This window comes from Podarcis melisellensis, assembly GCF_964234715.1.
Source record: "Podarcis melisellensis genome assembly, chromosome: 13".
NCBI lineage: Eukaryota > Metazoa > Chordata > Lepidosauria > Squamata > Lacertidae > Podarcis > Podarcis melisellensis.
In genome coordinates this window covers 38,924,238-38,947,100 of record NC_138545.1, presented here as the reverse complement: position 1 = coordinate 38,947,100, position 22,863 = coordinate 38,924,238, and the positions used below count along the sequence as shown (strand labels likewise).

The following is a 22,863-nucleotide window of genomic DNA, read 5'->3' as shown; positions in this document are numbered from 1 at the left end:
GTTTTCGCCACAATCAGGGCTGTTTCTCGTCCTTTACGGTTCAGCTTCTTCCAACAATTCCCTCGTTCTCCACTGTGGCTGAAACTAGCACAATGAATTAAGTAGCTGATTTCAATGAAAGGAGAACGTCAAAAACACTGACGTTTGCATAATGTTTGCAGACTAAAAAGAAAAAAAGATAGCCAAGAATTGTTGCATCCTTCTTGCATGATTTTAGTGCCTTACCTTGCACGAACATGCAAACTGCAGCAATTGATGCTCCTGTTTTTGATGAGATTTCCCCACATCCCTAGCTGAGAGACGCCTCAGGAAAGCTAGTCTTGATACTCCTGAGGCCTTAGGAAATTATATACATACACGTTAAAAAAAAAAGACCAAACCCAGCATGCTCCAGCTGGATCTCTGTCAGCCTGACAACACAGACTGCTTCAACTCAGCTGGGAAGCCTCCCCAGAGGTACAATAAACAGCAGCGAAGCACTGAGCACAAATCAGGATGGCAGAGCCAAACAACTCTCTGCTCTGCAGCCCCTTGAACCCCAAATGAATGAGAAAATTGCAGGGGTAGAAATGCTAAACCTTGTATTCTGGTTTGGTGCTAAATAAGTCCACTGAACAGGCACAGAGCCAACCCACAAAATTTTGGAGTCTGAGGTGCATACATCTGACATTATTATTATTATTATTATTATTATTATTATTATTATACATATGACTGTTTAGTATTGCTTTCTAGTGATCACAGAAATCTCATTCTAAGTCATGGAAGGGCCAGTCCAGTGTGGGATTGTAAGTAATTGGGATCATAAAATAGAACTTATTTGATTCCAAGCAAATGCCCTAAATAAATGCGTACAGGATTTGGGGTCTTTGGTAGGTGGTGAATGAGAAAGGAAGGCAGAAATGTGGAACTTGATGGAAGTTTAGGAGGGGAAAGTAATGGCAAAGAGATGGGGATTTACCTGTGTACAGGTCAGGGGCATAGACAGCGCCAACCATAGGATTGATCTTCCATCCTAAACGGACACAGACAAACAAGGAAAGGCTCAGAGAAAAACTTGTCCCATCTTCATTACTATTTTCAGGTAGTCTTGCCCCTATCCTTAACGAAGCAGTTATGATGATTTTGCTGTTTACAAGTTACAGTGGTACCTCGGGTTACAGGCGCTTCAGGTTACAGACTCCGCTAACCCAGAAATAGTACCTTGGGCTAAGAAATTTGCTTCAGGATGAGAATAGAAATCGTCTCCGCGGTGCAGCAGCAGCGGGAGGCCCCATTAGCTAAAGTGGTACCTCAGGTTAAGAACAGTTTCAGGCTAAGAACAGACCTCCAGAACAAATTAATTCTTAACCCAAGGTACCACTGTATATGTTTTTGCTGCTGTTTTATTGTGTCTGTTGTTTGATTATTGTAAAGGTAAAAGATAAAGGACCCCTGGACGGTTAAGTCCAGCCAAAGGCGACTATGGGGGTTGCGGCGCTCATCTCATCTTCAGGCCGAGGGAGCCGGTGTTTGTCCACAGACAGCTTTCTGGGTCATGTGGCCGGAATGACTAAACCGCTTCAGGTGCAACAGAACAACGGAAGCCAGAGCACACGGAAACTCCGTTTACCTTCCCACTGCAGTGGTACCTATTTATCTACTTGCACTGGCATGCTTTCGAACTGCTAGGTAGGCAGGAGCTGGGACAGTGTAACAGGAGCTCACCCTATTGTGCAGATTCGAACCGCCAACCTTCTGTCTGACAAGCCCAAGAGGTTTAGACCACAGCACCACCCGCATCCTGCATTTTGATTATTGTCAGAGCCGCCTTAAGCATATCTGGCGCCATGGTTCAAAGACCCCTCTGGGCCCCCGCCCTCCATTTTCCAGAGTTGCTCTCCTCCCTTGGAGGCTTGGGAGGCAAGCTGCACGCCCGCCAGCCATATGGTTGACAGGGCACAGCTGGCGGGCGTGCAGGGAAAGGGGAGACCACCGGCAAAGCCCACAGCTCCCCCACTCGCTGGGGCACCCCTGAGAGACCAGCGCCCTGGCGCAACGTGCCAGTAAACCCAATAGGAAATACGGCTCTGATTATTGTATAGTACTTACCCCTATGTATTAGTGGGTTGTTGTTGTTTTTTAATGCTCTTAAAAATATGTAAGCTGCTTGGAGAATTACTACGTGGCAAGTGAATCATAAACCAAATGTATTGTTGCTATTTTTATTCCAGCTTCTACATACCATTCACCACTGGTGCCGCCGGTGGTTTCTTGGTGACTAAACGGGCTGTGGCGTTGTTGACCTGGATGGGAGAAGGAAGAAGGAAGTGAGGCCATATGCAGAACAAGTTGCTGTTAGCTTCTTCTTCTTTTCCTCCAAGAAGTGGGACAAGTAAATAGATAGCCACACAGTGATGATTTTGACAAGGCTCTTAAGGGGTTTGAATTAAGGTGGATTCATATATATATATGCTTTCGTAGATTTTCACGGGTACAGGAATGCAGGTTTTGGTGTCCTCGGGTGTCTTCCCGTGTAAAAGTTGGGGTGTCTAGGCGACGTTTCGACGAGGTCTCACTCGTCATCTTCAGGCTGGTGCTTTCGGCTTCTTGTTACTGGAACAGAGCAGGATCTCAGTGTTTGAGTTCCTATAAATACTGTTGAGGGGGTGTGGTGTATAGCCTCCAATGTTCTGGGCAGAGAGGAAGTTCCCAGGCTAGTGTGCCTTTTCTTCTTTTGTTCCTTAATTACTTGAGGGATATCTTGAGTGATTTCTTGAGTGATATCCTGAGTACCACTTAGGTGGGTCATTAGGTGTGGATTAGTTGCTAAAGTCTTTGTGTCTTGACCTCTTGAACTTTGTGAAGAGTTTTTCTGAGAAGATGGCTGTACTGCACTTAGTTGTGCTCTGGCTTGGCTTCGTGTATAGGGGCGAGCTGTGGTTTTGTGGCCTGTGTCAGCCAGATCTGTGTAGGGATTGCAGGGGGGTGCAGCATCCGGAGGTGCCACCATGGTTTGGCTACTGGATGGTGTCTGTAATTTATCTGTGGAGAGGGTCTGGGTTTGGGTCTGGTGTGGTTGATTGGTGATGGCGTTCTGTGTGCCTCTGGATCTGGTGTCAGTTTTTGTGGGGAGGGCTAATTTCCAGATGTCTGGCAAGCGGGATGTGTCGTCACGCTTGTTCATGTTGTGAGGGTGTTTCTCTATCTCGATGGCTTCCATGATTATTCTCTTGTGGTGATGTTCCATGTTAAAGAGCAATTTGGAATCTGCAAAATTAATTTCGTGTCCTGTTTCTTTCATGTGTTGGAAAAGAGAGGAAGTTTTTTCTTCTTTTTTGACGGCATTCTTGTGTTCTGCGATATGTGCATTTATTCGTCTGTTTGTTTGTCCAATGTACGTGGCTGGGCAGACTTTGCAGGGTATTTCATAGACCCCTTGGTTTTCCAACTGGATTTTATCCTTGGGGTTTCTGAGGATATTGGCTATTTTTTGGTTGGTGCAAAAGGCTGTTTTGATATTGTGTTTATGGAGGATTTTGCTAATTTTATCTGTAGTGCCCTTGATATAAGGAAGGAGGGCCATGCCATTGTTTTCTTCTGTGTCTTGGTTTTTGGGGGGTGTTTCTTTTTGGATTAGCTTCGTAACCCTGTACACGAAGCCAAGCCAGAGCACAACTAAGTGCAGTACAGCCATCTTCTCAGAAAAACTCTTCACAAAGTTCAAGAGGTCAAGACACAAAGACTTTAGCAACTAATCCACACCTAATGACCCACCTAAGTGGTACTCAGGATATCACTCAAGAAATCACTCAAGATATCCCTCAAGTAATTAAGGAACAAAAGAAGAAAAGGCACACTAGCCTGGGAACTTCCTCTCTGCCCAGAACATTGGAGGCTATACACCACACCCCCTCAACAGTATTTATAGGAACTCAAACACTGAGATCCTGCTCTGTTCCAGTAACAAGAAGCCGAAAGCACCAGCCTGAAGATGACGAGTGAGACCTCGTCGAAACGTCGCCTAGACACCCCAACTTTTACACGGGAAGACACCCGAGGACACCAAAACCTGCATATATATATATATATACACACACACACACACACACATATATATATATATATATATATATATATATATATATATATATATATATATATAAATATCAGTACTGGGCCTATTTGTGCCTGTGTGGTGTTCCTGGCACGCTCAAAGGCAAGTGAGGACAGGGATTCTGCACCTTTGATAATTGTACAGAAGAGGGAATTCATGCAGGTAAGGCTTGTCCAATATCTGAGCACCCCGGGTATTCCTCACATATGCACATTCACACGTAGTTATACAGGATCCTGCCTGGTGGGCAAACGAGAAGAGCGGGGCCTGTGACAAATCGTGTCCTCCCTAAAAGAGGGCACATGTTGCGGTGAGACCTGGAGACTGACCCAGTGTGTTGTGGGTGGGTTTGATTGGTTGTCGCAACACCTGATTGGCAATTCCCTTGATGTTGGATTCAATCTGACCAATGGGGCGCAGCCCAAATGGATCAAGGGACCTATTTATACCCATGAATGTGACCCAGAGCTTCCTCTTTCGGCTCGTGCATTCGGAACACCCGCCCACCTCTCCCTAATTTTAGGGCTTTGTGCGATTGACCTTGCTATGCTGTCGTCTGTCGTTGGGACAGGGGCATGGCAGGAATTTCCCCACTTGGCTGATTGGCTGTTGCCATTTGGGTTTCTCCTGCAGCATAGCAAATCGTCACAACTTGTAAGGTTGCGGATAGGCACTGGTTCAGGTGATAGGGCTGGGGGAACACTCTCGCTATCCCTATGTGAAGGGTATTCCGTTAAAGGAATCCAGGGACTCGATGGTTTGGTCAACCCCTGAGAGAGGGTTGTGCCCGTACCTGAGTCCAGGGGGGCATCTGGGTGGTGAACAGAGTCTGTACCCGGCTTTTCACCTTCCCAGGTGTTCACCCTTGGCTGACCTATGCTGGTACCCTGGGTCAGCACTGCCTGCAAGAGTGCAGGGAGCTAGTTGAACCAGAGCCTATGCAACAACTCACCTTCTGTAATCAGTAAAGTTGTGGCCTAAATTCTGCCAAAAACCAAAACTAAAATTTGAGTCATGTGTGAATTTATTTAGTGGGGAGGTCTCTGGGTCTGAACATGCAAACTGCTGCCACGTGGGGTGCTTCTGTTCCAACCACTCCATTCTACCCCTCACTTGGGTTTTTTCCTGTCCCTCCACATGCACTGAGCATGCTCAGTCCTTATATATTTAAGGAGTTGCCTTCCGCATGAGCAGGGCCGGATTTAGCTTTGATGAGGCCCTAAGCTACTATGGGTAATGGGGCCCTTTATATGTCCAGCTGTCCTTTGCCAACAACAAACTGTCGCTGTTTTATAGGTTGAATATATGCTATATGGTAATTTATGGACCTAACACGTATCTAAAGCCATTTGCACATGAAGAATATAGGCACCCTATATATAGAAAGGAGCAAACCAGTGATATTTTAGGGAGCAGGCTAGCAGGTGGGGCCCATTATTTACATCATAGGAGCCTACACAACACAAAACACTGTTGCTGTGTGTAGGTTTTATTTTATTTGTTTTTTATCTTTTATTTTGGAAATTGACATCCAGGTTTTTTTCCTTTACACTTTTGGGGGCCCCCCAAGAAAGTGGAGCCCTAAGCTATAGCTTGTTTAGCTTATACGTAAATCTGGCACTACGCCTGAGTCCCAAGGCAGTTTACATAAACTTGACTAAAATAACATTAAAAACACTACACAACAAAACAACAACTACTAAAGATAGGGGCTTTTTTAAAAATTGTTTTTAAAACTAAGGCTGTGGGGGATTCTCCAGAAGTTTTTTTTAGATATACCTCTGGAAAAAACCCCCGCTGATATTTCCCTTTTGTATGTGGATGGTACAAGGACTAGCACTCGGAAAATTTAGTTCATTATTAGCATATATGGTATTCAATGATCAAAGGACCTCTTTTTTTAGGATTGAGCATCTTCCCCTTCCACAATGCACACAGGCATTTATGCTGAGGACACGGTAAATTCTTACCTCAATCTTCCTTCCTTCCACAATGCTGCTGTTCAGCTTCTCCCGCGCCCGGTCGGCATCCTGACTGTTTTCAAAGGTGACAAAGCCAAAACCCTAAGAGAGAAGATTCTTCATGATCATGGTGTCTCCCCTGCCAGGTAAGTATGCCGCCAGGATGCTTTTAGCCCAGCGATGGAAAGACAGCAAGGTCCCTACCAGAGTGAAATGGCAGACCAAGTTGATGGACTATGCAGAGATGGCAAAAATGACCGGGGAAATCAGAAACCAGGAAGATCAAAAATTTAACAAAGAATGGGGGGGAGATTTATTTCGTATTTGGAAGACCACTGTAAACAGCTGAATTCATTAGCAGAACTCTAATAATAACATTTGTAATGTAACAAGGACAATATAAGGGACCAGGCATAGGCAAACTCCGGACCTCCAGATGTTTGGGACTACAATTCCCATCATCCCTGACCACTGGGTCCTGTTAGCTAGGGATGATGGGAATTGTAGGCCAAAACAAGGGGAGAGCCGGCGTTTGCCTATGCCTGTAATGGACAATCAAATAATTGGAGTGACTTAAAATATGCAGTAGAAAAGGATAAGTATGGAACCCACGGAGGGGTGGAGGGAAGTCCAAAGATTCGGGAGAATCTTGCGTATTTGTTTTTATTTGTGATTTTGAATGTTAATTTTAATTTGTAATACCAAATAAAAAATAATTTGGGGAAAAAGGAGAAGATTCTCATAATCTACCTGGCCCTTGAGATTCCAGGCCGAACACCCCTTACCCACCCTGCTTTGTCCTCTACCCTTGAGTGTTTTGGCCTGGCTGGAATGTGTTCTTGGATTCTGTTAATGCCTCTTGCTCGTCCAGATGGAAGACAGAAGGAGTTTGAGAAACACTGATTTAAAGGGAGATTAGGGGGATTAAATGGGATGCGGTTGGCGCTGTGGGTTAAACCACAGAGCCTAGGACTTGCCGATCAGAAGGTCGGCGGTTCGAATCCCCCCGACGGGGTGAGCTCCCGTTGCTCTGTCCCTGCTCCTGCCAACCTAGCAGTTCAAAAGCACGTCAAAGTGCAAGTAGATAAATAGGTACTGCTCTGGCGGGAAGGTAAAGGGCATTTCCGTGCGCTGCTCTGGTTTGCCAGAAGCGGCTTAGTCATGCTGGCCACATGACCCGGAAGCTGTACGCCAGCTCCCTCGGCCAATAAAGTGAGATGAGCGCCGTCACCACAGAGTCGGCCACGACTGGACCTAATGGCCAGGGGTCCCTTTACCTTTACCTAGGGGGGGGAAAATGTGGAGTAGGCAACTATCAGTGGCTCCTCTGTCATAGGGGGCATATGGAGTCTCCATGTTCAGAGGCAGTTGTGCTACTAGATACAAGTTGCTAATGGGGAGAGGGCAACACAGTGTGCTACCACATTCTAGCTTTGCTTGTGGGCTTCCCATAGGCACCAAGTTGGCCACTTGATCAACATCAAATCCTGCACTTGTACAGTGTGGTTGTGAGACTAGGGATGGGGAAGCTGTGGCCCTCAAGATGCTGTTGGGACTTCAACTCCCATCAGCAAGGCCAGTGGCCAGGAACAATGGGATTTATGGGCCAGCAATGTCTGGAGGGGCAGAGGTTCCCCATCCCTGACATAGAAATTGCTCAGCTTTGCCCAGCAGACCCTGACTTTCTTGTCCATACACCTCTCCACCCCTTCTTGGCAGCTAGCATTTCCATACCTTGGAGCCACGCTCGTTAAAGATGATCTCCACATCCAAGATCTTTCCAAATTGCTAGGGGGGAAAGGAGAAAAGTCAGTCTTTGACACAGACAATACACAGCCTGTTGCCCTAGAAACCATGTGTAACGAACCATGCTTATCCTACAACTCAGCCATCCTCCAGCATGGCTAGATACACAACTTATCCCTGAGCAGAAATATGGCACCTGCATCTCCTTATGCATTCCATGTGGCAACAGTGGAGAACTTGTGGCCTTCCCTATCTTGGTGGGCTACAACTCACTTGGCCATTGGCCATGCAGCTGGGACCGGTGGAAGTTGGAATCTAACAGTATCTAGAGGGCTACATACTGAGCCAGTGACATAACATGGGTTGCCAGTGCCCAAAGCCACACAGTGGAGGGGAGGAAGCAGACTACGCATTCACATTCAACTGCCTAACAGCATCCATGTCACCCAGGAGTTTGCAGCTGCAGAGATAAGAAAAGAAGAGCTGTTCTGTTGTCTGAAGAGGTCACTTCCTGGTTTGCATGGAGAAGCCATTTTCGACGGAACCCAGCAACAGAAGAGCGCAGCACCAGGTGTTGAAATTTTGTGTCCCTAACAATTTTGCTCCTGGGGAAACCGCCTCCACGCTATGCCACTGGATTCAGGCACCCCTGCAATATGACCATGCCATCCCAGACCTCCAAATCCGGCAAAGTGCTAGGATTGGCACCACAGCGTCAACACCACAGTGTCCAACAATGTTGGGCAGCAGCCCAGGGCCCATTGATGCTGAAAGCCCTTACACACCCACTCCAGACCAAGCCCTCAACTTTCCCTACTCTAGAGACCCGTGAGGAGGATGAATTAAAAGATCAATGCATACAAAAGCATCACACAACATGACTCAGGTTGGAGGGAAGCAGGAAAGAGGAAAGACTCACCCCAAACATCTGCCGCAGGTCTGGGTCACGGAAACGGAAGGGGATGTTCGACACATGCAGGCGTTTGGGCTGGGCCTTGTTCTCGCTGCTTTCTGCTTCCTCTGCCTCGGGGGTCAGCTCAGGCGCAGGGGCTTCTTCCGGCTGCTGTGGGGAGGGGTGGGGCAAGGAGGAAAAGAAGCAGGATCACAAACACCACTGAGACAACCCTCCCCTTGCAACACCTGCACAGAGGGCATGGAGCATAACACTCCCAAGTCGTGCCATGGGCAGAACAAGGTGGTCAGAGCTGGGCAAGTTCCAACAGTGGGCATTCTCCAGTTCATGTGCAAGTGGTCTTGAGGATGTGCAGAGACTCGCAGCGTGGCAACGTCAGTCTAACTGTTGCCAAGATGGGGTGGGAGGAAATTGGGTACCATGGGGTGGGGGGGATATTCAGCAGCATCTCCGTAGCAAGTTTATTCTGTTGCTCTGATCTTTGTAAAGGAGAAAGCAAGCAGGTGTGGCCTGTGTATATGTGTGTAGTGAAAGTGGTGTCCAAGACATCGGATGCCATCAATCAGCATCATCCCAACGTTGAACATCTGAAGCTGCCTCACACTGAGTCAGACTATCGCTCTGTCTAGACTTAGTACTATCCATTCTTCTGACCAGCCAGAACATAAGAAGGACCATTCCTGGATCAGACCGAAGGCCCATCTAGTCCAGCATTCTGCTCTCACAGTGGCCAAGGAGATGTGTAATGGGTTCAGAGTCCTATCATCCTTGACCATTGGCCATGCTGGCTGAAGCTGATGGGAGTTGTAGTTCAAAGCATCAGGAGGGCACCAGGTTGGCAAAGGTTGCTTTAGACAAAGCAAGGGCCAATCTGCTCGTAGAGAGAAATCGTGAGAGACTATGAAATCCCCAAATTGACTTATTTACTGCTTCCTTCCCCGTTCCTCTTTTCTTTTCATACCGTTTCTCTATTACCTTGTATACCATTATTTCAAAACAGGAACCACCTTGAGTGCTTTAGCAGAAAGGCAGTATAGTAGATGAATACAAAACCATAATAATGGTGCAGTCTTCCTGGGACAGCACCATTTTAGGTTTCAAGTGGAAGCTCCTTAGATGTATGGGTGTTCTCTCAGATAGTTTAAAATCAAGAACTGGGCTCACTCCCCTTGGGGGGGGAAAGCAGATCAAAGGGGAGCTTTTTTTTGGCTTGCTTTTCTGCCTGGCCCGCCAGCACCGCATATGCAGATAAATTTTCTTAAATGGAGGGGGGAAGTCAGTCAATGAACTCCTTTGCCCTTGAAACCTAAAGTGGTTGCTGTCCAGCAAGAGCTGGTATATTTATCTGCAGAAGGATTCATGTGAAACTGGGAGGCCAACTCAATGTGACACCTGTCACACATTTTGCAATTGTGTGAATAGCAAGTGAGAAAGGGCAGAATTCATTCCTGAAGCTCCCCTGCCAGAATTCTGCTCAAGGCTGGGCTCCCCCATCTGCTATATTTACTCTTAAACAATTCACACAATTGCTAATTCATTTGGTCATTTTTGTTTATCTTGTCCGTTGGCATGAAAGTTCAGAAGAGAGGGGGCCAGATCCCCTCCTTGTTTCCTACCCAATCCCACCCCCCAAAATCAGATCCACTCTCTTTGCAAGGAAGATGGGGCCAATCTTCTTCTTCCCAAGATTTTCCTGGTCAACCAGAAGGGGAAAAACAGATGTCCCAATGCATCGGCAAAACATTCTGGCTTGGGTTAATGGAGAAGATGGACACAAACCAACACACAGAAGGACATTAGTGGAGAGAAGAAGCAGGGCCAGGTGAGAGAGGGCACGATTCACAGAAACCTTGTGGAGAAGATTGGGGGACCCCAAACCGGACACCACCACCCCTCTTCTCCATGCAGATGGTCCCCCTCGACTCACGATGCAATCACCACGATGCAACATTCCAAGGCCATGGCCGAGGTGTGGGCAGCCTCTCTTGCAATGTCTTTTAAGTGCCAAAGGGTGGGGGGGAGAGAGAAGAGCCTGAGAGAAGCAATTAATCCGGCAGGGGGACAGAGTTGAACTTGTCTTTGAAATTCCTGCTGCAGCCTGGCAAAGAGGGGGAAGGCCCTGTGTCTGGGGCATGTGCTACCACCTAGCACCTCCTTGCGATGACAAGGAAGGCAGGAATGTCCAAACAGGCTTGGTGGAGCACAAAGTCTCACTGTTGACTTGCTAATCAACAAAGAAGCCTGGGCTCTGTGGCTTTGTTCTTAGAAACGGCAGATAAGGCCGTAAACTGTGTCTGGACTCTGCCATGTTAATGGCACATGATGGGAAGCTCCCACATGCAATCTTGCACATTAAGAGCAATGCATTCATGCTCAAAGAAAACTAGCCTGTCCAGGGGGGTTGGAAGGCTAGGATCCTTCTTCACAACATCAAACTTCCCATGTGTGGTGATTTGTTGGGTTTTCATAAGCATTCCATCATGTGAGCTCTTAGCTGCCATCTACAATGGTACAGTCCAGACACAGGAAAGGGGTACAGGTGACACCCCCAACGCATTGGAAGAACATGTGGGGCACACAACTTAGACTCCGTCCAGCCATTACCTATACCTTTGGTATACCAATAGAGCCCCTTAAATGAAAATGAAAATGAAAAGTAGCCCTGGGAGGCTGTGTGTTTTAAGCAGAGAAACAGTGCTGAGGAGAGGCTACTTTCGCCTCCCCTCCATTTCTCTCTGCTAAGGAAATACTTCTCACAAGCTGCCTTTCCACCTTGGTGGTGCTCAGGAAAGTTTCATTCGAGCACGGTCCCTGGGAATCAATGGTGGTGAGGGAACTGGGCTCAGATAAAGATTCCTCTAAGCCCTTTCTCCTGGCCACTTCTGTGGCCGAAGCCTCCTTTTGTTTTCAAAGCAACTGGTCTCTGAGACAAAATGCTAGAGGGGAACAATCTTCAGGAGCAACGAGGAAGAAGCATGCATATACACCGATGCCCAGGGACAATTTTTGCTAACGTGCGTGTCTCGCTCTGACCCACTGCTCTCCGCCCCAGTGAAAGTTAGGAGTCTCTGCTGGCAATGATCCATGCCCTCAGCCTGTCCACATGCAGACATTCCATTTTAGGGACAAGAAGCCCTAAACCGAGTGTGAGCCATTGGTGCATCTAGGTCAGTGATGTCTACCCTGATCGACAGCAGCTCTCTCGGGCAGAAGTCTCTCTCTGTGCTGCTTGGAGATGTCAGGAACCGAACCCGAGACCACCTGCAAGCGAGGCAGTTGCTCTACCGCTGAGCTACAACAGCCCTTCCAAAATAAACAGTGGTATCTGTGGGACCTGTGGAGAGCTCTACAATTCGCCCACTCTGTGTCGGCATGCTTACAGGCTGTGCCGGGAGTGTGCCTGCCTCTGAGCATGCCGCACCCGCAGAAAGGAGCACCCTCATGTTGCTAGTAAAAAAACAAGACACGCGATTCCAGCCACTCAAAAATGCAAACAATCCACCAGGCAGTAGCCAGTCCTCCATCTTCTGCCGCTTCATCCCAACCCACAACCCTCTGTCGTCCCACCCCCCACCCTGGCAATACACTCCAAAACTACCCCCCCTCCAAAAAAAGCTGGATGCATCCATCAAATGCTACGCAGACTCTTTGCTCATAAAGACAAGTTCAACAAGGATTAAAACCTCCCCGATTTTGGCTGGAAGGGTCAAATGCACAGGAGTGGTAAGGGCAGGGAGGTGTCAGGCTGAGAAGACAGGCAGGTGCAGTTGCACAGTGAGTAAGAGGTTAACTATTCATATGTATTAATGAGAGTAGAACAAGAGAAACGTGATGGATGTCCAAGATGCCTGGGACAAAAACCTGAGCTTGATGGGAGAGGTCCACGAACCGTCGCTGTTAACACCCCCAGGAAAAGGCCCTAGTCCGGGAAAGACACAGTCATTGAGTGGGGGGGTAGGAATTGCTAGAGACCAGGAATCCTTTGGCAGTTGGCACTTAGCAAAGGCTTTCCAGCAGAGGGAGAGAGAGAAGGTGGGGGGGAGAGAAGAGACACACATACAGACATTAAAGCAGGGCTGGGGAATCTCATGCCCATAGGGTAGTGGTGGCAGCCTCTGTTTGACCCATGGGGATCTCCCCAGGCCGCACCCCTCGAAAACGACACTTTCCCTCCCCAGACCACATGGTTCACCTGCCCTGCTCCACATTCTCCACAGGTACTTTTGGGCTGTCCTGGAACGGCGAGGCTGCCTCTTGCTTAGAAGGGTGAGGGCTGCAGAGACATCGCTTTGACTTTTGCATAGACCAGAGGTTCCCAAACTTATTTGGCCTACCACCCCCTTTTCAGGGGAGGGGGGAAACCCACTACTCAGCACCCCCTCTTAAAATCCAACTTCTTTAAGTGAGCAAACAGAAAGACACAGTGACAAATTTGTGTTCTTTTATGTATCTACAATATATTTCTACCTATGTCCTAGAGGGACGCGGGTGGCGTGGTGGGTTAAACCACAGAGCCTAGGGCTTGCCAATCAGAAGGTTGGCAGTTCGAATCCCCACGACAAGGTGAGCTCCCGTTGCTCGGTCCCTGCTCCTGCCAACCTAGCAGTTCAAAAGCACGTCAAAGTGGCGGGAAGGTAAACGGTGTTTTGTGCGTTGCTCTGGTTCGCCAGAAGCGGCTAAGTCATGCTGGCCACATGACCCGGAAGCTGTACGCCGGCTCCCTCGACCAATAAAGCGAGATGAGCGCCGCAACCCCAGAGTCGGTCACGACTGGACCTAATGGTCAGGGGTCCCTTTACCTATGTCCTACAACATAGTAAAGAAATGTTTTGTAAGTAAGACACCTTGAAGTTTGAAATCGAAAACCCCTTGACTCCAACACAACCATCAGATCCAGGGGAGACACTGCCACTATCCCGCAACGGTGCCCGACCTGGCGGTAAGCGTCATTACGCAACAAATGAAACATGTACAAACGTTTTTCAAAATTTTCTTCTCTTCTTTATGCTTCCACCACCCCTATATTTTTATTCAATGTTCCCCAATTGCACCTGATGCTACTAATGCCCCCAGTGCCACCCAGGGGGCATAACAAACAAATAATAATAATAATAATAATAATAATAATAATAATAATAATAATATATTTATACCCCACCCATCTGGCTGGGTTTCCCTAGATACTCTGCGCAGCTCCCAACAGAATATTAAAAGCAGGATAAAACATCAAACATTAAAAACTTCCCTAAACAGGACTGCCTTCAGATGTCTTCTAAATGTCAGATAGTTGCTTATTTCCTTGACATCTGATGGCATTCCACAGGGCAGGTGCCACTACTGAGAAGCCCCTCTGCATGGTTCCCTGTAGCTTCACTTCTCGCAGGGAGGGAACCGCCAGAAGGCCCTCAGAGAGGGACCTCAGTATCCAGGCAGAACAATGGGGGTGGAGACGCTCCTTCAGGTGTACTGGACCGAGACCTTTTAGGGCTTTAAAGGTCAACACAAACACTTTGAATTGTGCTCGGAAACGTATTGGGAGCCAATGAAGGTCTTTCAGGTGTTATATGGTCTCGGCGGCCACTCCCAGTCACCAGTCTAGCTGCCGCATTATTACCCACTTTGTGAAATACAGGCATAGATGGAATGAATCGCACTGCGCCAAAGGCAAGACCCACACCCTCTGGCCCCACCCATCTCCCTCTTGTGCCTCCCACTCCGGAAGGCTCTCCACTAGGGAATGAGCTAAAAAAAAAAAGGCTCCCCACTCCTCCAATTTAGCCTTTGTGTTGCCCACCTTGGAAGCAGAAGAGTGGAAGCACCTGCAATTGAAGGAAGGTGAGCTACAAAACATATACATGGGGTGGTAACAACCCACAGCTGGACACAGTAAGCAATGTGAAATTGAACATTATAATTCAACATCAGATAATGAAATATGCTCTAAGGCAGCCATCCCCAACCTTCGTCCCTCCAGATTTTTTTGGACTACAATTCCCATCATCCCGGACCACTGGTCCTGTTAGCTAGGGATCATGGGAGTTGTAGGCCAAAACAACTGGAGGGCCGCAGGTTGGGGATGCCTGTTCTAAGGGCTCCTTCGAAAGGCAGGTATTGTCAGGCTGAAGACCAAAGCAACCATTAATTCTTATTATTATCAGTGCTTTTTTTCCAAAAACAAATGTTTAGGGGTACTCTCATTTTCCTACTCACATTGAAATACTGCCCCTCAATGAGGCCAAACTTAGATTCAGAAAATATTTAGGGGCAGGGGAACAGGGCTGTAGGGAGGGAAAGGGGTCAACCCCAACTGTGGCCGAGGAGGGAAGCTGGAGGCAAATAGCCAAGCAGGATTAGAGCTTGTGGGATAATTTGTAATATAATTGCACGAGAGAACCAAAGATCAGGGTTTGCCTGGACGTGAAACAACCAGACGCTGGATTGACAAGTAGGGCTGCCAATTTATCGACCCCAGCAGCTGCGTCCTAAACAACAGTTTGGTTTGCAGGAATCAGCAGGTGATGGTGGGTTTTTTGGCCCTGGAAAAACTTCACCTGTTGACTTCTACAGCTTATGCAGTTGTTTAGAGGCCAGTTTTTAAAAAAAGAAATTCTGGACAGATGGCAACTTTTTGGGGGCGGAGGCAGGGGACAACAGCACAGGACTCTGTGAGGGAGGGCATTTGTTTGTCTGGCCCTACTCTAAGGCTTACCTCACGTGGTAGATTTTGGGGTGCCATTGGAAAGCAGCCAACTGTCAGTTTGGAAGCTAAACTTTAGACAATTGGTGGTGGTGGTCAATAAGAGCTACTACTACTACTACTACTGCCGCCACCAGGGAACGGAAAGGGAATCCGTCAGGATTTATTTATTTTTTTTGCCTCGGGCACCAAATTGTCTTGAGCCCTCTCTGTTTACAGTCTCTCGGAGGGCACAGTGTCCTTGAGATGAGGCTATCAGCAGCACACCACTTGTCTCCCATGTGGAGATAAACAGCTGCCAGCAAAGATGGTGAAACTTGAGGGCGGGGTGGGGGGGGGGAAGGGGAGAGAGAAAACAGGGAATCTGATAGGGGGTGCGGCGCAGCTGTCCTGGCCGGCGAAAAAACGTGTTACCCAATATGGTCAGAGAGGCCATCTCTTCGAGGGTCACTGGCTCAGGCGAGAGGAGGGAGGAAGCCGTTGCCCTGAAGGGTGGGGGAAAGAGGGGCAGATCCACCTAATGCATATGATGGGAGAAGTGGGCCTCACCCTGCTTCCTTTGGAGCAAGAGTCAGGAGTTGTTCTAATCTGAAACCTTCCACAACAATGTCCTGCCCGTGTGACTCGATTTCGGCATGAGCAGTAAGGCTGGGTCTACACATGCAGCAGAAGAAGGTGGCATAATCCTGAGGTGCCAAAGGGGACCATACTATTTCAGATTGAGGGGTGTGGGTGTCATTTTGGAGTGCTCTCTTTTATTAAAAAGGAAGCCATGCAAATATGAAACCTAGCACACCGAAGAGAAAAGAGAGGTTCTAATCTGGCAACTTTTAACAGTGCTAATATCCTACTTGCAGGAAGGCATTTTGTTTTTTAAAGGTAGGTTTTCCTCTCCCCTCTGCCCACCTTCCCCATAAAATTATGTGGTGGAGTCCTTTCTATCGCCTCAGAATGACTGCCAGTCCATCATGCTGCTATGTGTGGGCACCAAGCATGAGAGCTCACATAATATGAAACTGTTGTTCCATGTACCCCCTTCCCCACCACTTCTGAACAGTGTCCAGCTACCCTCAGGCCCTGTTGTGCTCCCAGTCATGGCTCCCCCACAAAGGATAATGGGAACTGTAGTTTGTTAACTCTCAGCTCCCTTGGCAAACTACAGTTCCCATTATTCTTGGTGGGGGGGGGGGCGTCATGACCATTAAAATAGTATATGGTGTGGGTGCGATTTATAATAGACCTGTTCTTTTCTCTACAAACCTGGTTTGGGGGTTAGTTTGGAGAGAGCCAAACCACAAGTTCAGGTTCAGAGGCACGCTATGCCAAACATAATAATAATAATATAATAATTTTATTGTCATTGCCCCCTCTCGGGGACAACGAAATTACGAAACATTGGCTTGGTTCTGTGTGGCACAGCAGCAGATCAGAGGAGGAGGAGCAAAGCAGCCGTGATCTCCTCTCACACACCATACACAATATTCCCCTCTCCACAAAGCATATTCTCCTCTCCACAAAGAATCCTGCGGACTGTAGTTCACTAATGGTTCTGTGAGCTGTACTTCTGTGATGCGTAAGCTACTGTTCCCAGGAATCTTTGGGCAGGTGCTTTGAATGTATGGTGTGTACCCAGGTGAATAATACAGTGGTACCTCGGGTTACATACACTTCAGGTTACAGACTCCGCTAACCCAGAAATAGTACCTCGGGTTAAGAACTTTGCTTCAGGATGAGAACAGAAATCACACGGCAGCGGTGGCAGCGGGAGGCCCCATTAGCTAAAGTGATGTTTCAGGTTAAGAACAGTTTCAGGTTAAGAACGGACCTCCGGAACGAATTAAGTACTTAACCTGAGGTACCACTGTACTCCTGTTTCTCCTACCACAGTAAAAATTGCTACCATATTTGACGACAGCTTGCTGTGAATATGGTGTTTCCTGCTTGGCTAAGGCATCTGGGTGATTTGTAGAGAAGCGAGAGAGAGTTTAGGCAAGACTAGTGAAACATCTTGGGGAGGTTCAACACGGCGCAATTGAAAACAGAAGCTCGGGAGTTTCTGACATGTCAAAAAGATCTTACTCCATGACATACCTCTCCATGAAGAAACTCCCCACATTCGGAATTTGATTACTTTCCTCCTAAATGTATGCAGAGGTAAGAAACCAACAAGGCATGGTGTGATTCTGCAACTGGGAGCAGAGAAAGAAAATGATGCCCTTGGTCTGCAGCACAGACTGGCATGAAAAGAAATGGAAGTCATCAGTAGGGAGTCCATGTCTCTAGCCCCTATGATCACCTCACAATTCCTACACACTTGCCTACGAAGCCTCCATTGCTCTCAATTATTATCTAGAGGAAGAGATGACTGTGTCAGCATGTCTGTGTGCAAGTGCTTTTTCCTTTTTTATTAAAGCCTCTGGTCCACCAAAAAAAGAAGAATATCCATTGGTCTCTCTTCCTCGCGCTAATCTTGTCCTTCCTCAGAAGTCTAACTTTGGGAAATTCCAGCGGGAGAGCTATGTTACATCACATGATGTCCCTAAAAGACATGTTGTTATTTCAGGAAAAAGCTCCTCTGTATCTGGAGGCGAAGAAGAGGCTGCCTGGCATTTAGGCCCAACATCAGGACATGGGCAGCAATTAGCTGAACTGATACCTGCCCAGGGCCACCCACCCACCCCAGATGGCTTGGAGCTGTCGTTTTTAATTTCCCTCAATGTCCTGGAATGATGCTACATCAGGGGCATCATGGGAATGTAAAATGGCAGCCCCAAACCACCTGGCCGTGGCTGCCAATATCAGATAAGACCATCAGGGCGAACCAACATAAGAGGGGGCTTAGCAGAAGACATTGTGCCCAGGGCCTCCTCAAACCTCAGCCAACCTTTACTGGTACTGAGATAAATTCCAGTCCTGCGCTCAGGCACAATGCAGCCATGAGGGAGGAGTAAAAATTGAGCACTTACAAGATGGCGAAGGGGATCGCTGCAAGAGAAAACCAGGGAAAGCAGATCTATAAGGAGCTACTAAAATGGGTTTGGAAAGGACCATAGGTAGAGTCTTGATAGGAACTAGTTTTTCCAATAGTGTAGGTCAGGCATCCCCAAACTTGGCCCTCCAGATGTTTTTGGGACTACAATTCCCATCATCCCTGACCACTGGTCCTGTTAGCTAGGGGTGATGGGAGTTGTAGTCCCAAAACATCTGGAGGGCTGAGTTTGGGGGTGTCTGGTGTAGGTAAAGGAGGAAAGGGCAGTGGTTATTTTGGGGTGGGGGATAACTATTGGGTCCCATGAATCTGAATATCTCTCTCTCTCTCTCTGCTGTCAACAAGCAGCAGTCATTTAGTAGTTGACCAAAAGCACATTCTACATATGCTCAGAGGCACTTCTCCTTGTTTGTTCCAAGATTTGGGGGCTGTGGCCAAGGGAAGTCCAAACAGACGAGCACAGAAACAAAAACACACAAAACCTCTTGTAGAAATCTGGTGCCTCTCTTGTGTTCAGTTTTCTAAAATGAACAGCCTCGGTATCTGAGCCTGTCGCAGGAGATTTATCCTTTGCTTTGGGAGTCCATTCTCCCCCCTCTAACTTTTCAGACGTAGGAGTTGGTAATGGCTTGCTTCACGGCGTGAGGGTGGAAAAACACACCACTCTCTGCACATGGTTAGAGATGCTTCACAGGTGTCAGGGCTCAATCCCGAGAACCCAAAGGGCTAAAAGCAGCCCCCGTGGTGAACCGTGACCACGCAAAGTCCTGCAAGCCCAGCACACACCCGTCTTAAATCTACCCTCATTCTAAAATCCCAAGATCCCCCTCTCCTTTCAGAAAATCCACCTGCCGATCACCAAACCCCCAAGAGATGTCAGTCTTTTCCCAGAGAACCCTGGAACTGAGGCTCCTGGAGAAAAATCAGCCCTGCCCTACACAGCTTCTGTTGGGGTGCAAGATGTGGATGCAGGAAGGAAGAGATGGAAGTGAAATGCAGCTCTTTCCTGCATTCAGGTTTTTTCCTATAACAAATAGCGGGCTCCAGATCCTTGAACCAGCTCCTGAACAATTTCAGAGGAATGTTACAAATGGAATCAGGGCCATTACGATGCATGGTACCCATAACACACACCTCGAAATAAAAAAATACCGTACCCCCAAACCACCCACAATTCCCCATCCATTTGCCCAAGTGAAGCCAGCCAGACCTTCAGCCATCACTTACCGCAGGCGGTGGGGGCAGAGGTAGGGGCTCTGGAGCTGCCGTTCCCTGTTCAGGGAAGATACGAAGGCTGTGATCCGGCGCTGTTGGGGATGGGTACTCTGAAGGGGTACTGTGGAGATGGTACTGCGGAGGCAGGCGGGCCTGGGGTGGCGGCGGAGGGTACTGAGCTGGGAACGTCTGTGTCATGGCATCCGCTGGCGGTACCGCTGCATCTGGACTACCCTAAAGGCAGGAAGAGCAGAAAGACAACAAAGTTAGGAGCTGTGAGCAGCGAATAAGAGAGGAGCAATCGCAGCCATTTTCCAGAATCAAACAGGACTGGGGATAGAGCAGGCTCGGCCACTGATCTTCATCCCTGCAACTGCTAAACACCAATTCCTCTCTCACAACACGTCCACCCACCTTCCTGATACGCTGCTCTCCTTTCCAGACTTTTTCAGTATCCTTTGTCCCAAAGACAACGTATCAGAATAGTATGTAGCTCTCCTCCCTCAGGGACCTATAGACATTGTATCAGTAACTCTTACAACACCCCTGCGAGGTAGGACACTATTATAATCCAAAGCATGCAGGGAATGGAATGAGAAAGAGAAAAATACCTAAGGTCGTCCAATGATATGGGTGGAGGCGAGAGCTGGATCAGGGAGGTCCCGATCATTCCTCCCCAATACCCTAAAATCCAGCACTAATAAATTCTTTTCTCCACAATTCCTGTTCACAGGGAACCCAGGCCTCCAGTTATCCTGACTAGTTGTCTTTCCAATACAGGAATAAAGACATACTTCTAACCCACCCCTAACCTGATAAGCAAGGACGCGGGTGGCACTGTGGGTTAAACCACAGAGCCTAGGGCTTGCCGATCAGAAGGTCAGTGGTTCAAATTCCTGTGACGGGGGTAAGCTCCCGTTGCTCTGTCCCTGCTCTTGCCAACCTAGCAGTTCAAAAGCACGTCAAAGTGCAAGTAGATAAATAGGTACCACTCTGGCAGGAAGGTAAACGGCGTTTCCGTGCGCTGCTCTGGTTTGCCAGAAGCAGCTTAGTCATGCTGGCCACATAACCCGGAAGCTGTACGCCGGCTCCCTTGGCCAAGCGAGATGAGTGCCGCAACCCCAGAGTCGGCCACGACTGGACCTAATGGTCAGGGGTCCCTTTACCTTTAACCTGATAAGCAGCCCACTCCTTCCTCCCAGAGGACCCCGGAGTCTCATCTCACAGCTGCTCTTGCCTGAACCAATAACACTCCTCCCCCCCCCCATATGGGAGCTCAGGCTCTCAAGCCAAACCCCACCCCAGTTTATCATAATGAGGACAACGAGGCAGCCTGCAAGATTTCACCCACCTACGCCAACAGGCCCCATCCCTTGGCACCTTCCAGAGTCTCTGCCGGGATAAGATGCTCAGGGAAAATGCGCACACCCTTTCTCTCCCCCTGGCCCAGGACTATAAAGGCATCCCTTGTGCTTTCCCCTCCGCCAATGAGAAGAAGTCTCAACAGGCACAGGCTCTCCCATTGGCCAGCCTCTTATCAGCACCTCCTCAGCCCTTATTTGGAGTTGCTGGACCGTCTCTCTTTGTCTTTCAGCTGTTTGGGGGCTTTTGAAAAAAAACAAAACCCGGCTGCAGATAAAGAAGAAAGACAGCTGCAAGATTTCGCTGGAATCTGCAGTTTGCAGGCAGGCTCAGCCCCTGTGGCCCAGGCACCTGCCCCACCTGTCCCAACGGCAGGGGCAAGGATTAATCTGAGCCCAAGGGCTTAGTCCTAGAAGGGACCAGGTTGTTTATGCATCGGTAGTAGGAAGATATTAGGAATCTGAGGGTGTGTACTGGCATCCCAGACTGAAGAAAGCAAACGATGCTCCTGTTAGCACAAAGGGCTTTAATTTGGGCTGCATGTTTCAGCTTGCTTAATTAGGAGGATTAATCAGGAAAAGCTTGCGTTGATTAACTGGCGGGGTTGAGAGTTAAAGTCACATGTATTACATTCTAATCTTCTCCCACCCTTTCCCCAAAGGGCTTGTGTATCTTTCTGCCCATCCCCATTATGATAGGGTGAGAGTGAGTGGGAGGGCGTGCTTCAGAGCTGTGGGGATTTGAACCCAGAACTTCCCTGTTCTGGTCCCAAACAGTAGCCACTACACACACATAAACAATGATGCTGTTTTGGTTCTGGTGCACCACTGTGTCAGCTGGGATTCGAAAAGGAACTACTGAAGGTGGAATTTCCTTCAGGCAGGCGTTACGTGATAGCTTTTGTATGTTATCTCACATTTCTTTCAACATCTCGAAAAGGCATTTATAGAATCACAGAACGGAATATTTGGACTAGCATCACCTAGTTCAACCTCCTGCAATGCAGAAATCTTTTGTACTGAGGTTCTGGTGAGATGCAAATGTATTTACACGTATTCAATTGGTTAAAAAGATAATTGATTGACAAAATCCTTGGCGGGAGGCTCTGTTTTGACTATGGGTCCCTGATGCCCTCATACAGTCCCTGGAAGTCGTACAACTGTTGGCACAATTTGCAATAATGCACACACAAATGTGCTGTGAATTTATTTTTTTCAAATATCAACATATCAGATAGAATAATCAATACAAACTAAGATGACATAAAAACAGTAAAAATGACTTCCCTCCACCCATATGTGACTTTTCCTTTTAAATTTTACTTCACTCGTCGTGTTCTTGTACTATCTTATACCACTGTTTCTGCTATGCCTATTACTCTGTCACTTCTCCTTGCGATATCTTAGACTTCATATCAATATTTTAATACCAAAACCATGTTTTTCCATGTATTCCTTTATGCAAATCCAATCTTTATTTTTTTATTTGATTTTCCTCTTATAATTGCGGTCAATTTCGCCATATTTATAAATTCACAAAATTTGCCCTGCCAATCCCTTATCGTTGGGGCTTGTTCCCCCTTCCAATTTTTTTGCGATCAAGGTCCTGGCAGCTGCTGTTGCGTATAGGAATGTATTTTTCATACTTTTGGGGATATCTTCCATTACTAAACCCAGAAGGAAAGCTTCTGGTTTTTTCTTAAATGATATTTTAAATATGCTGTGAATGGTGGAATTTGTCTGCCAAAGTGAATTTCTACCTCTCCTGTGAAGAACGATGCTTGAGGAGGGCTGAAGCACAAAATCCTTGCATCAGATCAGACTTTATCTTCAAAAGCCTCAATTCCCACACATCTCCTTTGCTAGAGCTTGCAAGAGATGGGAT

General features: G+C 47.7%; 1 protein-coding gene across 3 annotated transcripts in view; it reads right to left on the bottom strand.

Moving 5' to 3' along the window:
- Positions 1–22,863, bottom strand: part of LOC309354242 (RNA binding protein fox-1 homolog 1-like) — a 41,928-nt gene that overhangs the window by 8,603 nt on the left and 10,462 nt on the right. The window contains exons 1-7 of one of the 3 annotated variants that reach the window (XM_081884324.1): positions 20,969–21,086; positions 19,630–19,851; positions 8,723–8,866; positions 7,792–7,845; positions 6,067–6,159; positions 2,225–2,285; positions 962–1,015 (exon numbers count right to left, since the gene is read on the bottom strand). In XM_081884324.1, the coding sequence (XP_081740450.1) occupies positions 962–1,015; positions 2,225–2,285; positions 6,067–6,159; positions 7,792–7,845; positions 8,723–8,866; positions 19,630–19,815 (592 nt within the window). In that variant the 5' untranslated portion in view covers positions 19,816–19,851; positions 20,969–21,086. Of the gene's footprint in view, positions 1–961; positions 1,016–2,224; positions 2,286–6,066; positions 6,160–7,791; positions 7,846–8,722; positions 8,867–19,629; positions 19,852–20,968; positions 21,087–22,863 lie in introns of those variants that run through there. The other 2 variants (XM_081884323.1, XM_081884322.1) reach the window with 2 other exon arrangements.